The 16,999-nt window shown below is 36.3% G+C and overlaps 1 protein-coding gene across 3 annotated transcripts in view; it reads left to right on the plus strand.

Annotated features, from left to right (window-relative positions):
• ALN (allantoinase) overlaps positions 1 to 16,999 on the plus strand; it is a 227,226-nt gene that overhangs the window by 19,903 nt on the left and 190,324 nt on the right. For all 3 annotated transcript variants that reach the window (XM_089992310.1, XM_089992311.1, XM_089992312.1), the window contains 2 exons: positions 10,227 to 10,300; positions 10,770 to 10,846. In XM_089992310.1, the coding sequence (XP_089848436.1) occupies positions 10,227 to 10,300; positions 10,770 to 10,846 (151 nt within the window). The remainder of the gene's footprint in view (positions 1 to 10,226; positions 10,301 to 10,769; positions 10,847 to 16,999) is intronic.

Here is a 16,999-nt window from a genome sequence, read left to right on the forward strand (position 1 = left end):
GAACCTGATCTTCCGCTGAACTTCTGTTTTAAACTCTGATAAATGATTGATTTCAAAGCTCTCAACCTTTTTCATAAAAGGTTTCAAGTCCACGATTTTGGGGCATTACACTCATTAGCCGATGGGAGTTCCTCACCAGTTGTTGGTCAGGGAAATATTTCTATATCCTCCTCCTTGCAGTTGAAAATTGTTCTTCATGCTCCCTCATTTCCTCAATGTTTACTCTCTGTTAATTGTCTTACCAAAGAACTAAACTGTAGAGTGATATTTGACCCGATGGGTTGTCATTTTCAGGATTTGCTGACGGAGAAGAAGATTGGTGGAGGCTATGAAGAAAATGGAGTCTACTACCTACATCATCCAGTGGGTAAGGTTTATGCTGCAGTGGAACACTCATCCAGTCCTGTTCAGTGGCATCGTCGTCTTGGTCATCCTTCGTTGTCAAAGCTTCGTTATGTCTTTCCTCAAATTCCTTCTACTACATCATTTCAGTGTGAAGCATGTCAGTTGGGCAAGCATCATCGAAGTTCGTTCCCTCCGAGTCAGAGTCAGTTTAGTCATAAAGTTTTTGAACTTCTTCATGCAGATGTATGGGGTCCTTGTTAAAATATGTATATATATATACAGTTTCCTTTTCTTGAAATACCCGATAGGGGTATTTTTGTAAAACCACAATGTAACCTTTTCTTTTTTATATTTTTCTTTTTTTCTCTTTTTTCTTTTTCCTTTTTTCTTTTTTCTTTTCTCCTTTTTGTAAGACCACAAGGGCCCCACACATGTAGTCGTTGGGGCCCCAACGGTCAGATTTATGACCGTTGGGGCTCCCAACGACTACATGGGAGCCCCTTGTGGTCCCTTCCTTTAGACTCCCTCCTCTATAAATAGAGGAGGTATTCTCCTCTTTTAAGCAATGGGTTTTCACCCTTCTCTTCCTTTCTTTAATAAATCCAACTTATGACTTTAAGTCATTTTCTACTTTTGAGAGTTTTGTGTGTGCACTTTTAGTGTTTGTGTTCTTGGCTCTTGTGGTCACTCTTAAAGAGTGCTTTTTACTCCATTGGTGCTTTCGCCTCTTTTCATTACATGGTATCAGAGCTCGGTTGGTGATTGGGCTTCTCTTTATTATCTTGGAACGTGTGCCTCTCAAATTTTAAGAAGAAAGGAAAGATATTTGGTGCCGATGGAACGTGATTCTAAAGTGGAGCTTTCTTTTAAGCTAAATGGGTCCAACTATCTCATGTGGGCCTCCGCGATGGAAAATCATCTAAGAGTTAAGAAACTTTGGGGTTTTGTTATGGGAACTACTCTCGAACCCTCTCTTGTTCTCACTAAAATCGAAAATGAGGTTGAAAAAGCTTTAGATGGCGATGAGCGTATCAAAGCTATCAATGACCATCAATCCAAAGTTGAGGATTGGGAAAGTAACCATGCCAAAATTTTGGCATGGTTTATGAACAATGTAGACCTTAAAAATTGTGCTAATATTGCCAAATTTAGAAGGGCCAATGAGGCATGGTTTTTCCTTAAGGGTATGTATACCCAAAAGGTTCTTGCTCGACAATTTTTTTGTCAAGAAAAAATCCGTTCCACCAAACAAATGGATATGAGTATCTGAGACTATTTTAGCTCTCTAACCCCTCTTTGGGATGAACTTGCTCTTTTTGAGCCTAAATGAGTGGCTCCGGAAGATATTGAGTTAAGGAGGGAACAAATTGAAAAGGAGCACTTCTTTCAATTTCTTCATGGTCTTTGCCCGGAATTTGAACAAGTTAGGGCATCTCTTCTCCATAAAAGCAAATCCCTACCTATTGAAGACGCCCTTGCCGAAATATGCCAAGAGGAAACTCGACTTGGCTTAAGCATTAAGAGTGATGAAGTTTTGGCCGTTACTAGGCCCGGATCAAATGTTAAAGCCTATAGACCTCCTCACTTTAACAAAAATAGTAATCGGCCTAGAAAGGGAATAATATGCCATTATTGTAATGAATCGAGACACATTAGACTGGTTTGTCCCAAACTTAAGGGAAAAGTAGCTGCGGTTGGAGAAAATTCTCCAAAGAAGGAAGAAGAAAGTGCCAAAGAGGGAGATATCAAAGTGACTCTTAATCATATCTCCGAAGTTCTCCAACATCTTCTCAAGACTTCTTCTTCAACATCCGGAGTCGCCATCGCCTATTCTTCATCACCTCCAGGTATGTGGATATTAGACTTCAGTGCTTCTTTTCATATGACATCTCATAAAAACTCTCTTTCAAATGTTTTTTCCGAACCCATATCCTCTTATGTTTTAACGGCCGATGGAACATCATTGAAAATTGAAAGTATTGGAACACTTGATTTTAAAAATTCTCAAAATTTTTTCGTTCCAAAAGTAAGAATCGTTCCAAAAATTAATTTAAATCTTTTTTCCGTTTCTCAAATCACCGATCATGGATGTCAAGTCTCTTTCTCACCTAAAGATTGCACCGTGGAGGATCTCCAGTCAGGGAAGCTGATTGGGCAAGGCCATAGAAGGGGTGATCTCTATTTTATGGACTTTTTGACTCTTCCATCTAAGTCATCTTGCAATCTTGTAAAAGACAAAAGTATTGGAATTTGGCATGAGAGACTTGGTCATCCAAATTTTGTAAAAATCTCTTTTTTTCTGTTTTTGAACAATACTTGTAAAGACAATCACATGACTTGTAAAGATTGCATTTTTGGGAAATCTAAAGCTACTCCATTTCCTCAAAGAAGTTACTTTACCACTCGGCCATTTGAACCTGTTCATTCCGGTGTGTAGGGACCTTCCCCTATTTTGTCTAAAGGAGGTTTTTCGTATTATGTGGTCTTTATTGATGACTTCACTCGATTTACGTGGATATACATCCTAAGTCACAAATCCGAAGTCTTCTCCTTCTTTAAAGAATTTCATGCAATGGTTAAAAATCAATTTTTGGGAAATTTATCTATTCTTACATCCGATTCGGGAGGTGAATATATGTCTAATGATTTTCAAAGCTATTTAAAAGAAAATGGAATTTGTCATCAACGTTCTTATCCTAACACTCCGCAACAAAATGGTCTTGCGGAAAGAAAGCATAGGCACATAATAGAAACTACAAGAACGTTATTGATTTCAAAAAATATCCCAAAATCCTTTTAGGCCGAAGCGGTTCTAACCTCAACGTATCTTATCAATAGAACCCCTTCATCCTCTTTGAAAAATCTTTCTCCATTTGAAAAACTTTACAATATGTCTCCCGATTATAAAAGACTAAGGATTTTTTGATGTAAATGCTTTGTTCTAACTCACAAAAATGATAAACTTTCTCTTAGGGCTATTGAATGTATTTTCTTGGGATATGGCGAAAAACAAAAAGGTTATCGATGTTTTGACATTCTCAAAAACAAACTTTATATCTCAAAAGATGTCACATTCCTAGAAGAAGAAAATGATTTTTCGCACCAACCAAATGAAAATATTGATTATTCCTTTTTATTTGACTTATTGCCTCAAGAAAACATCATAGATGATCATATTGATCCTAGTGAACCTCTTAGTGAAGATCATTTTGAACATCCAAATGATGATCAAAACTTAGAAGAAAATGTTTCAAGACAAATACAAGTCTACTCTAGAAGGAATGAAAGAAATCCTCCTTGTGCCCTTGAAAAATTCTCTCAAAGTGAGTCAATCGAAGAGACCTTTCAAAGAAAATCAAATCGTATTTCCAAAATACCCAATAGATTTGTTTCTTATGATTCTTTTTCTCCTAATTTTCGAGCATGCCTACTTGCTCTTCACTCCTTTCATGAACCATCTCATTACAATGATGCTAAACAATATGCTCATTGGAATGAAGCTATGGAACTAGAACTTAATGCTCTTAAAAGGGCGCAAACTTGGGAAATCATTGATCCTTCCAATGGCAAGAAACCCATTGGATGTAGATGGGTTTTTAAAGTAAAAACTAAGAGTGATGGTTCATTGGAAAGATATAAGGCTAGGTTTGTAGCCAAAGGATATGCCCAAGAGTATGGGGTAGATTATGATGAAACTTTTGCCCCAGTTGCTCGAATGACTAGTGTTCGAGCTCTTATTGCTATAGCCTCTGTTAAAAAATGGCCAATCTTTCAACTTGATGTCAAAAATGCCTTTTTGAATGGTAATTTGAATGAAGAAGTTTATATGGAACCGCCTCCAGGTATGAATTTAAATGGAAAAATTTTGAAATTAAAAAAGGCTTTATATGGACTTAAGCAAGCTCCTAAAGCTTGGTATGATAGGTTTAGTAATGTATTAATCAATTTAGGATTTTCTTCTTGCTATACTGACACTGCTCTTTTTGTTAAAAGGACAGGTGACTCGATTATTATGCTTATGCTGTATGTTGATGATATGATCATCACTGGGAATGACAAAAAGGGAGTAAATAATGTAAAGTCTATGTTAAAAGAAACTTTTGATATGTCTGATATTGGATATTTGAGATATTTTTTAGGAATTGAAGTGGCTTATTCCGTGCGAGGATACATCCTATCTCAAATGAAATTAGCTGCAGAAATTTGTACCAAATCAGGAATATCTGATGAAAAGAAAGTTGAGACTCCCGAAGTTATCAATGCGAAACTGAGACTTGAAGATAGTGTTCTTCTTGAGGATTCAACCCCGTACCGTCAATTAATCGGATCCCTCACCTATCTATCCATCACACGTCCAGATATAGCTCATGCGGTTCATGTAGCAAACCAGTTCAGTATGCACCTACTTCGGTTCATATGGCGGCCGTAATGAGAATTGTGCGATACATCAAAAATACTATATCCAAGGGACTCTTCTTATCCTCTTTATCATCTCTTGACTTAACTGCTTTTACTGATGCTGACTGGGGAGGAAATCCCAATGATCGTATCTCAATAACGGGTCTTTGTATTTTTTTAGGTGAATCTCTCATTTCGTGGAGATGCAAGAAGCAGCAGAAGGTTTCACTGTCATCCACTGAAGCTGAATATCGGGCCATGACAATGACAACTATGGAAATCGTGTGGCTCAGGAGTCTCCTTGGTGACATGGGCGTCTCCATTTCCACTCCCACCAAGCTCTGTTGTGATAACAAAAGTGCGATATACATTGCCAACAATCACACTTTTCATGAGCGGACCAAGCATATCGAAATGGATTGCCATTATGTTCGAGACGAATATATCAAAGGGACTATCTCATTACCATATGTTACTTCAGAATATCAACTAGCTGACTTCTTCACCAAGGTGCTCCCAACTCCACGATTTATGTTTCTTCTTAGCAAACTTTCGGTCTTCTCCCCGTAAAGTTTGAGGGGGCGTGTTAAAATATGTATATATATATATACATATACTTATATATATATACATTCATATATATATATATAAGTATATATATACATATATGTATATATATATATAGTTTCCCTTTTCTTGAAATACCCGATAGGGGTATTTTTGTAAAACCACAATGTAACCTTTTCTTTTTTACATTTTTCTTTTTTTCTCTTTTTTCTTTTTTCTTTTTTATTTTCTCCTTTTTGTAAGACCACAAGGGCCCCACACATGTAGTCGTTGGGGCCCCAACGGTCAGATTTATGACCGTTGGGGCTCCCAACGACTACATGGGAGCCCCTTGTGGTCCCTTCCTTTAGACTCCCTCCTCTATAAATAGAGGAGGTATTCTCCTCTTGTAAGCAATGGGTTTTTACCCTTCTCTTCCTTTCTTCAATAAATCCAACTAATGACTTTAAGTCATTTTCTACTTTTGAGAGTTTTGTGTGTGCACTTTTAGTGTTTGTGTTCTTGGCTCTTGAGGTCACTCTTAAAGAGTGCTTTTTACTCCATTGGTGCTTCTGCCTCTTTTCATTACAGTCTTAGTAAGATTCCTACTAGGACTCATTGTCGATATTATCTTGTTATTGTTGATGATTTCTCTAAGTTGTCATGGGTGTTTTTAATAAAAGAACGATCGGAAGTTCCAAGTATTATCAAATCCTTAATTTTTGAAATAAAAACTCAGTTTGAATCTATTGTCAAGATTGTTCGCACTGATAATGCTCTCGAGTTTAAATCAAAAGGTCTGTTACAATTTTACTAAGATCATGGCATTCAACCCCAAACTTCCTGTGCCTATTCATCTCAACAAAATGGGGTGGCTGAGCGAAAACATCGGCACCTGCTTGATGTTGCCCGGACCATTATGATTCAATCCAATGTTCCTGCGTTATATTGGGGTGATGCGATTACCACTGCTTGTTATCTGATCAACCGCATGCCTTCATCGTCTGTGGGTGATCAAATTCCATTACATATCCTAAAACCTAATGCCCCACTCTTCTCTTTCTCACCAAAAATATTTGGATGTGTTTGTTTTGTACACAAACTTGGTCCTGATCGTGATAAACTATCTGCCCAAGCTACCAAATGCATATTTATAGGTTATCCAAAAAATCAAAAGGGATATCGATGTTATGATCCTATTTCTCGCCGAGAGTATGTGAGTGCTGATGTATCTTTCTTAGAATCCACTCCATATTTCTCTAGTACCGGTTCCCCGCTGCAGGTTGGTCCAACTGACTCTTTTCCCTTACCTATACCTCCTTTTCCTTTGGAATCTGTGCCCTTGGTACCGAACCAAACTTTATCCTCTTCACGATTTAATAATCCTCCATTGGTATATGTGCGTAGAGCTCCACCTCTGCCAGTGCCTCCATCCTCTTCTTCTCCTGAGGTAAGTACTACTGACAATAGTGATTTTCATGATGATGATAACAGGCCTATCGCTCTACGCAAGGGGACACGACAATGTACCTTATATCTCATATCTCATATCTCATTTTGTCTTCGATGTTAGAATTGGAAATCAGATGAAAACTTTTATTTCAGCCTTATCTGCTGAAATGATTCCTCTGAACTATCAACAGGCAGAGCTAGATAACCGTTGGAAGCTGGCTATGCAAGAAGAAATGGATGCTTTAGTGTCTCAGCATACATGAGATTTAGTTGATTCCCCAGTAGATGCTGACATTGTTGGAACCAAATGGGTATATACCATAAAGTACAAATCGGATGGTTCTATTGAAAGGTACAAGGCCAGATTAGTTGCCAAAGGGTATACTCAGACATATGGTACTGATTTCTTTGAAACTTTTTCTCTTGTTGCACGGATGGGTACAATTCGTCTTGTTCTCTCAGTAGCTGTTCAGCATGGTTGGAACTTGTACCAATTAGATGTGAAAAATGCATTTCTATTTGGGGATTTATCTGAGACCGTTTACATGCAACAACCTCCAGGATTCACGGTTGAGGGGGAGTGTCAGAAGGTGTGTAGATTGAAAAAGGCGATTTATGGCTTGAAACAAAGTCCTTGTGCATGGTTTTAAAAGTTGTTTGAAGTGATGTCACGCTTTGGCTTTAATAGGTCAGCAACAGATCATACACTATTTATAAAGAAAACTAGCTCTGGAATAGTTGTTATGGTGGTATATGTGGATGACATCATTCTTACAGGAGATGATGTGAAAGCTATTGAAGCCACAAAGGCTCATCTTTAAAAAACACTTTGTTATGAAAGACCTTGGTTCACTCAGGTATTTTCTAGGTATAGAAGTTGCCAGGAGCCGTGAAGGGATGGTTTTGTCTCAACGGAAGTATGTTCTTGACTTATTAAAGGAAACAAGAATGTTGGGAGCTAAACCAGCAAATATTCCCATGGACCATAAAGTTCAGTTGTTTGAAGAAGGGTCAAAACTGGTTGATAGCAAAAGCTATCGCTCCCTAGTAGGGAAGCTACTGTATGTAACTGTGACCAGGCCGGATATTGCTTTAGCAGTAAGCAAAGTTAGTCAGTTTATGGACAAACCAACTGAGGTACACTGGAATGCAACTATTATGATTCTCAGATATCTAAAATCTTCACCTGAAAAGGGGTTATTGTTCAGGAAAGGTGGAACTCTGGAGATAGTGGCCTATTCTGATGCTGACTATGCAGGATCTGTAGTGGATAGAAAATCTACCACAGGATTCTGTGTGTTTCTGGGAGACAACTTGATCTCTTGGAGAAGTAAGAAACAAAATATGGTTTCTAGGTCGAGTGCAGAATCAAAATATCGGGCTATGGCCCAAACAGCTGCTGAATTGATGTGGGTTCGTACTGTTTTTCATGATCTTCAGGTGAAGGTTTCCTCTCCCATGATCATGATGTGCGATAACAAAGCTGTAACATATATAGCGAAGAATCCTGTATTTCATGAGAGAACAAAGCACATTGAGGTTGATTGCCACTATGTAAGAGATATGGTTCACGCTGGTCATATCACTACCAAATATCTAAAGTCGGAGGACCAAGTTGCAGATATGTTTACAAAGCCTCTTGCTAGACCAAATTTCTCAAAATGTTGTGACAAGCTGAGCGTGATTGATATCTATGCTCCAGCTTGAGGGGGAGTGTTGAGATTAAGAGGTTTTAAGTTTAAGTTTTCCTAGATTAGAGGTTATTTGATATTTTAGTTTAATGAGGGACTTATGTGTAATTTCTCCTTTTGGCCTCTCTCTATTTAACATAGAGATTAGCCCTAATCAAGATTAACAAGTTCTCTTATTTTGCAACCGTCTCTCTCTCTCTCTACCTAGGTTTCTGTGCATCTCATCTAACCTTCTACAATATGTATAAGAATTTATACGTATATATGGATCCTAGTTAAATCACTATGGATCCAAATACGTTATCATGGATCCCAAATGATCTTATTTTGTATTTAAGTAGAGTTTTAACTAGACCCAAGTATTAACGATGTAAAATTGACATTGAAATTTAAGGATCCGATATCCAAGATCCAGATAGAGTGATGTGGATCCAAACATCGCATAGGCTACTACGGATCCTAATAAAGTGTTATAGAAATTTCTTCATTAAAAATTTGATTTAAACTTCGTGGATCCAGTATTCAATATGACCATGATATTGAGGATCCAATACCAAAGATCCCATTTAACCGCAATTAAATATCAATTTAATGACCCGATATCTAAGATTCGAATGAAATATCGAAGGTCCGAACTGGATATTGGGACCCAATCATTGAAGATCCAAAAAGATTTCCGAGATCTAAATACGAATAACAATTATAAAAATAGCTTTGGACATAAATTGTGAGTGGATTTACCTGATAAAATTCACAGGTATTACAATTTTAGATGAAATTTGTTGTTGAATTAATATCAATGTCATGTATTTCTTATTATGAAGTTGCCCATACTCCATGCTCTTGAGAATTTAAGCACTAAAATGCAAGCTTCAGGCCCTCTTTCTGGTCTTGCACCATGCTAACAACTAGTTCGTCTCTTTTTCATGTGTGACTTTGAGTTGCTTGTAAGGATGTGGTCCTTAGTTTCTTATATGAGTTCAAGGATATTTAGTTGCAATCTTTGTATATGTAATTTAATCATTGATAATAAATGGTGTAGGAGATCAAAGCTGTAAATAAAATTATTTCTCCTATCTAAATAGTTCTAATTGTGTACCAGCAACCCTTCACAAAGGATATACTAAATTAAAAATCTCATTACTGGTTCAACCAAATAATGTTAGTTATTTTGTCATCCACATGGGCCCTAAATCCGAATGTATAACCTATCTTTTATTTTATTAGCTCTTAAGTGTTGGTTGTGACCATAATCACCTGTATCGTTAAATGTAGTTTCTTGGCGAGGGTATTTCTCGGCGAGACTTTCAAAAGTTGATAAATCTTGAAAATATCTCGGGAGTTTAAAATTTTTTAAAAATATAAATAACAACAATAAAGCTAAGAAAACAATAAGTTTTGCATTAGTTTTCTTTCAAATGATTTATTCCTGATTTTATCGGCTACCTTGAAATAGCCGATAATATCACAATATTTTCAAAATATTGGTGATATCGGTGACAATGGTTGTGACATTCTCTGATTGCTTACTTTTGCCCATAATCAACAATATCTCTCTTGCAATGGTATCCCTTGAGAGAATTGAAAAATGAGTGTTTTTTCATGGTAAAGTCTCATGGATTTTAAAAACTAAATAGAAATAAAAATTTAAAGTTCAAGAATTCCAAAAAAATGATCCAGAGAAAATATCACAAGAACAATGCAATATTTTATTGATATGATATTGTCTGATATTTTCAATTCATACATCACCTTTCATTCAAAGCACTACTCAGATCAGTTTTTGATTTACAGGCATGCACATCTCGATGATCCTGGAAGGGTTGAATGGGAAGGATTTTCCACAGGCACTAGAGCTGCTGCTGCCGGTATGGTATAATAATCAAACATGTATTCTTATTGCGGTATAATTTCAAGCTTGCAAATTTATTAATACAATCTTAGAACTAATTGCTGCATGACATAATTATTCTAAAGAGGGGCACCTCTTTGCAATTTATGCTTAAATTTTAGGTAATTTATGTTCCCTACAAAAAATGGATCCAAGTTGATAGATTTAAACTCAGGGAAGTCACAATGTCTGTTGCAAGCTTTCCATTATGCTCTTGTAAATAATGAAACTGTTGAGTTCAAAAATGTTAGAACTGCTTGATGTGGTGGTTTCCAGATGCTACTATCACCGGCATTCATATCTTTTGAACCATCAGCTATTTATGCAGTTTTTCACCTAAAAATTCTGTAAGGTTTTCTTTACCTTGAAAAAAGGTTCACAAAGTGCCCTCTCATGCAGCAATATAGAACTTAATAATTTACTGGTTGTTTATTGCAATCATGCAGGTGGTATTACCACACTGATTGACATGCCACTTAACAGTGATCCCTCAACAACAACTGTAGAAGCACTCAAACTCAAGGTTCTCTCTCTTTCTCTCTCAAGCTGAGAATGTTTCTACAATTATAGTATCATCAAGTATGGTAAACAATATTTTCCAACCGTATTCATTATATCTGAGTTTGCTATGTTCAGATTCATACTTATTGTTCTTCCTTTGGTTTTGATATGCTCATATCACTAAACTAATGTTAGGTCTGAATCCATTCAAATGTATACCCTAATGTAAGTTTCAAGGCTTTTCACATTTGTTTCAATGCTTAAGACTCCATATAGGTATTAATATACTAGCAGTGATGTTTTGAAGTTTTCATTTTGTTCTCTTGCATGGAGTTTTAATTTTTCTCATTAAATGTTTAACACACATATTTTTCTGTAACATATTTTTCTAATTTCTTGGTGAAATAGTGTGTGGATCTTAGTCCTCTCTTTTATGATTGAATGAAGTAACTAAGTAATTGACACATGTTCAATAAATTCGGAAAGACATAGCTATAAATGCTTTGTATGTAATATGTATGCATGATATCTTTAATCTAGACCACTACGTTGCATTACATCAACCTGGTAGGGTTCAATATTGCTGGGGCACTTGACTGTTCATTTACCAGCTAAAGTTCCATCTAAATATCCATGAATATGAGACCTCTCTTCTAGAATAATGATGGAAGTAAAGAATCTACTGGTTGCGGGAAGGCAACAATCCAATCCGAGAGTAGTCTATGCCTGCCCATTTAATAGCCATGCTACTCATCCTCAAGCATGAATCTCTAATTAATGCAAATCTGAATAGAAATATGATGCTCATGCTTGCCTTTGAAATCTTGTTATTTCTCTCTCTAAGGGTAGACCAAGCATGATGAGACATCACCAATGAATGGTCTACCATTTCCTTCTTTCGGACCTCATTGTGAACAACAAATCCAACATAACTTAACTAATTTAGTAAATAATTAGTTCAAAGAAGGAAATATTTGTCACGTAATTGGATGGAATTGGTTGGACACTGTTGCTTGTGTCCAATGCAATTTTGCCCATGCCCACCTACTCATAAGTGTGCTAGGTCCACCTCCATACAGGTGCATATAGGGACATGCCCTATGACAGTTACTAAGATTTATAACATGAACTCTTTATATCCATGTTATTTGGTAACTATATTTCCTCTGAATATTTTGTTAGTGTTGCCGTTAGGGGTGGCCATCGGGTCAGCTGGCCCGGCTTGATTAGGGCCCGACCCATGTTTTGGCTCGAGCCCGGCCCGACTCAATTATACTTGGGCTTAGGTTGTGCTCAGGCTGGGCTCAGGCCTGGCCCGTTACCCCCGACCCAGTTAATGGGCCGGGCTTGTCAGGCCCTGTGTAAATTACACATGGGCCCAGCCTGATTAGGGCCCGATTATCTAATTGGGTCGGGCACAGCCCAACTTGTTTCAAGCTTGAGCTGCAAAATGCAGCCTGAGCCTAACCCGGTATTTTGCATCCCGAGCCTAACTCGGTACAGGTCGGGTACTACACAGCTTGTCGGGCACCCGACCGAATGACCACCTCTAGTTCCCATGTTAATGTTGGATTACCATACTTCACATATTGAATTATAGTTTTATATTCTAAGATATTGCTGTGAAAGTATCTCCAACAAGATACTAAGATCAAGACCTTAATATTCTTGATAATAAACCCGGCACGAATGCACGATAAGAACACTTTAGAACACTTGTGCACAAAAGCACAACTCACAAATAACTCACAAATGTGCAAAGGCATAAAAATAATGGAATCAATTTATTGAGCACTTGGGCTTTGACTCAAAGCCATGAGAGAATACAAAGGGGAGAACCCCTATTTATAACAACACCAAAGGGAGCCTTGGAGGGGCTCCACTTATAGACGTTGGAGCCCCTCCAACGGTCACAAATGTGACCGTTGGAGGGGCCTAACGTCTATGTGAGTGGGCCCCCCAAGGTACCTTTTGGTACATTAAATAAAAGAAAATAAAAAATGAAAAAGAAATAAAAGAAAAATAAATTTACAATCACATTCAAAAAGTGAATGTGCGTAAAATAGAGGAAAAGACTAAACTACCCCTACGGCTAAACAAATAGAAATATATATTTTATATATATAATAAGTAGATACATATACATATATATTAATATATGTATATGTATTACCTTATATATATAAAATATATATATTACATTAAATGATTAGGTACATAATTTAACAATTGCCACCGCTGCAGAGGTTTCAAATGCTCCAGCAAAGGAACATGAAGAATGTATGCTCCAGCAAAGCAGTTTTTGTAAATAAAGCCATAGATGTCTCAAGAGCAAAGAGTGGTGCTTAAGTGCAAGGTAGCCACCTATGTCACATAGGTGTAGGTGCGACATGGCAATTTAAAAAAACATGGGTGCATGGGCACATGTATATATATATATATATATATATATATATATATATATATATATATATATATATATATATATATATATATATATATATATATATATATATAAATATAAAGGGAAGGGGGACCGTCCAACCAATAGAAGGTACAAACCCTAAAAACCACTTTTAAAAGTCATATTTAAAAGTATTTTTTGGCAAATCCAACCACACAGATGTGATCTTCATGATAAAAACCTAAGAACTGACTCTTATTGCGATTTTTTTAATGCATAGATTGGTTTTTTACGATCTAGAAAACTTAAAAAATTTCAAACCGTTGATTCTTAACCCACATCAAAAAAATTTGCTACAAGTGACAGTTAGGATTTTGACCATGGAGATCACATCCCGTCATATTTGCCAAACACTTAAAATCAATTTTTGAAAGTGGTTTGAATGGTTTGTACCTTTCTTTGGTTGGATTGCCTTCCCTATATATATGTATGTATGTATGTGTGTGTATAGACATATGTATAGATATATATTTTATAGAATGCATTTACAATTATATAATTATAATTTTTTTTTGAGTTTTTAAGCTTTTTTTTAATAAACTTGAATAATTTTTTGACTTGGTCAAAGTTCAGAAGTTTAAAATTGGACAAAAATGGTTGGTGTGGGGTTGACTGTACAGGACACTTGTTGACCCTTACCAAGCCATGTCGGGTGGCGCACCCACACCCGCGTCCACACTGCACCATATCGATGTGGGTGTTTCATGTAATAAAGTATGATACACAAGGTGCACAGGCACAAAAGCAAGTCCACTAAGGGACAACACAAAGGCCAAAAGGTAATGCGCAATCACATAAGTGCTAATAAGGCTTAAAAAGAGCCAAACACAAGAAGACAAGTTAAAAGGCTTACAAAGAGCCAAACACAAAACACAAGAGAACATCATAAAAACAATAACCTTTATTGAGATAGTATGCTTGAGAAAAACCCTTAGAATTACAAAAGGGAAGTCCCATATATATAAGCACAAAAGAGAGAGAAAGGGACAAAATGAGAGGTAGTCTAGCTAACTGTTGGACTGCCTCCTTATGACCGTTGGGAGCAGTCCAACAGCTAGTTGGATTGCCCCGTCCTTTGACTAAAATAAAATAATAAAACAAAAAAACAGTAAAATAAAAAAGGCAAAAAGACAGTGCAGTCCCTACTGGACTGCACCTATTACATCAAAAGAAAAGGCTAAAATGCCCCTGATGGGTATTTCAGTTTATATACAAAATGAATATATATATTCACATATATATATAACTATATATATATATATGTATATGTATATATTAGATAAAATACAATGCCTTTCCAATACAAATCAATACATTTTAACACTCTCCCTCAAACGTACAATGCCATATACCGAAAGTTTGAAAATACAAAAAGAAACAAAGGGAAGGATCCAAGTCTTCAATGATAATCTTCACCAAATGCCTCCATCAACTATCTCTATCTTCATGATGCATCAAAAATAAAATTTCTTTCTCAACCCATAGCATATTTAAGAACCTGCAGAGAGAACAAAACAAATGTGCCAACTACACAAAGATATCCCAATCAAATAGTCATCAAACAAAAACGTTTTAACCCAATAGTTATAAAATACATGTATATAGTTTCAAAACAAATATATATATTTTGAACATGAATATCTCTGATTAATTCATATATATATGAAGCGAGGATGGTTAAGTTTCCCAAGAAAACATAGAGATACTATAAACTTAAACAATTTTAAAAGTGAGTCAGATATGCACCTTAAGTAGTAATTTTAGGATTTTAGAAACATTAGTAACAATTCAAGCAAGGTATAATAGCCATTAAGGAAAACACAAGAAATATACTTCAAAATCAATTTTTTAAGAATTTCTTGTTTAGAGAATTATAACCATAAAAACAAAATAATTTTCATAAATTCTGAACATAGTAGAATTTCGATCACCATAATTAAATAAAAAATAAGCACATATCAAACACACAAGAGAGTATCTTAAAGACTACAATGAGATACAAAGCAAAGTGGTCACTTATGGACCAAGAACATTCTAACAATGAAGATACACAACTCACTAAGAGTCACAAGAAAAAAAATGTTCTCATTAACAAAATGCTTAGAAAATCACATATTAGACATAAAATATCAATAAGATATAAACAATTTTGCAATAATGTCTCAAAGGCTTGGGTAAACATTTCAATAAGATACCACTTATTAATTACACTAAGTAAAACACCGCAACATGTGTATAAGAACTCAAAGGAGTCTACAATAAACAAGGAATTAATTAAATTCATTCAAAACATGCAAGACAACCAACATGGAACAAATCTATATATCCTCAACATATATATCTAACATGCAATTAAAGCATATTCAATGCACATAATAATGCATGAATATTTTTCATTGAATAAACATTTTTCATACAGGGAAGAACGAGCGATGAAAAATATTAGGAAGTTCATGGATAGATTTCAAAATCTCACATAACAAAAATGAATGATATTTTCAAATATCAACACCAATTTGCTCACCACAAGCAACCACCTCCTTGACCTCTAACTCAATATCCTCAAAATTCAAGTTTATCAGCACATAGGACAAAAGATCAATCACAAATGTCAGAAATAATCATACCAGTTGTTGAGATTAAGAGGTTTTAAGTTTAAGTTTTCTTAAACTAGAGGTTATTTGATATTTAGTTTTTAATAAGGGACTTGAGTGTAATTTTTACATTGGCCTCTCTCTATTTAACATAGAGATTAACCCTAATCAGATTAACGAGTTCTCTCAGCCGATCTCTCTCTCTCTCTCTTCTCTCCTCTGCCTCGGCTCGAGTGCTCCTCGTTCAAGTCGCTACATGGTATCAAAGCCGTGAATCTCTGGAGCCTGAAAACGTGACTGTTCTACACCAAATCGTAAACAGGTGTGGGTTTTTTTTTTCTTCTCTCTAATTACATAGATCTGATCACAGATCTGATGTCTGACTCACGTCATGACACAGATCTGTAATCAGGTCTACAGATTGATTGCAGCTGGGAGTTACGGAAGAGCAGGCATGCTTTTATGTGTCGTGGAAAGGTTTTTCTCTTCTCAGGCGTGAGTTTTGTGCAATAGTAGCAGCCTGTTAATCAGTTTTTTTTTGTGTCGTGGAAGCTGCAGTCGTGATTCCCTGCTGTGTGAATTTTTTTTTTCGTGGAAGCTGCAGTCGTGATTCCCTGCTGTGTGGAAAGTTTTTGTTGGCAGCTGTTATCTACTGTCGTGGCAAACTGTTTTTCGTGTTTTTCTTAGCAGCATGTGTACCGTTGCAGAAACATGTTATTACTATTTTTTTGTGTCGTGGAAGCAGCAAATGTGATTCCCTGCTTTGTGGAAAGTGCTAAAATCTGTCCATGAACAAGTCGTCATGTTGGACGTTGTTCTGGCTTTCTCAGATCTACAGCTTTGGCTCAGTACTATGCCTCCGTCAAAGCTGTGTTTGAAAGACTCAATGCTCACAGGCTTCTTTGTTGTTCGAAGCAAAATGATCATCAAGAACAGACTATGGTTGCTCAGTTTCTTACAGGTTTATCTTCAGAATTCTCTGTTGCAAAAGTACAAATGTTGACTGGATCAAATGTACCTACTCTTGCTGATGCATACAATCGTCTGAGTAGACTTGCGATCTCTCTTCCACAATCTCATCTTGTGTCCCAGTCATCTGCTCTAACTGTTTCATCTG

The sequence above is a fragment of the Nuphar pumila genome, chromosome 16 (assembly GCF_984573655.1).
Source record: "Nuphar pumila chromosome 16, dmNupPumi1.hap1.1, whole genome shotgun sequence".
Taxonomy (NCBI): domain Eukaryota; kingdom Viridiplantae; phylum Streptophyta; class Magnoliopsida; order Nymphaeales; family Nymphaeaceae; genus Nuphar; species Nuphar pumila.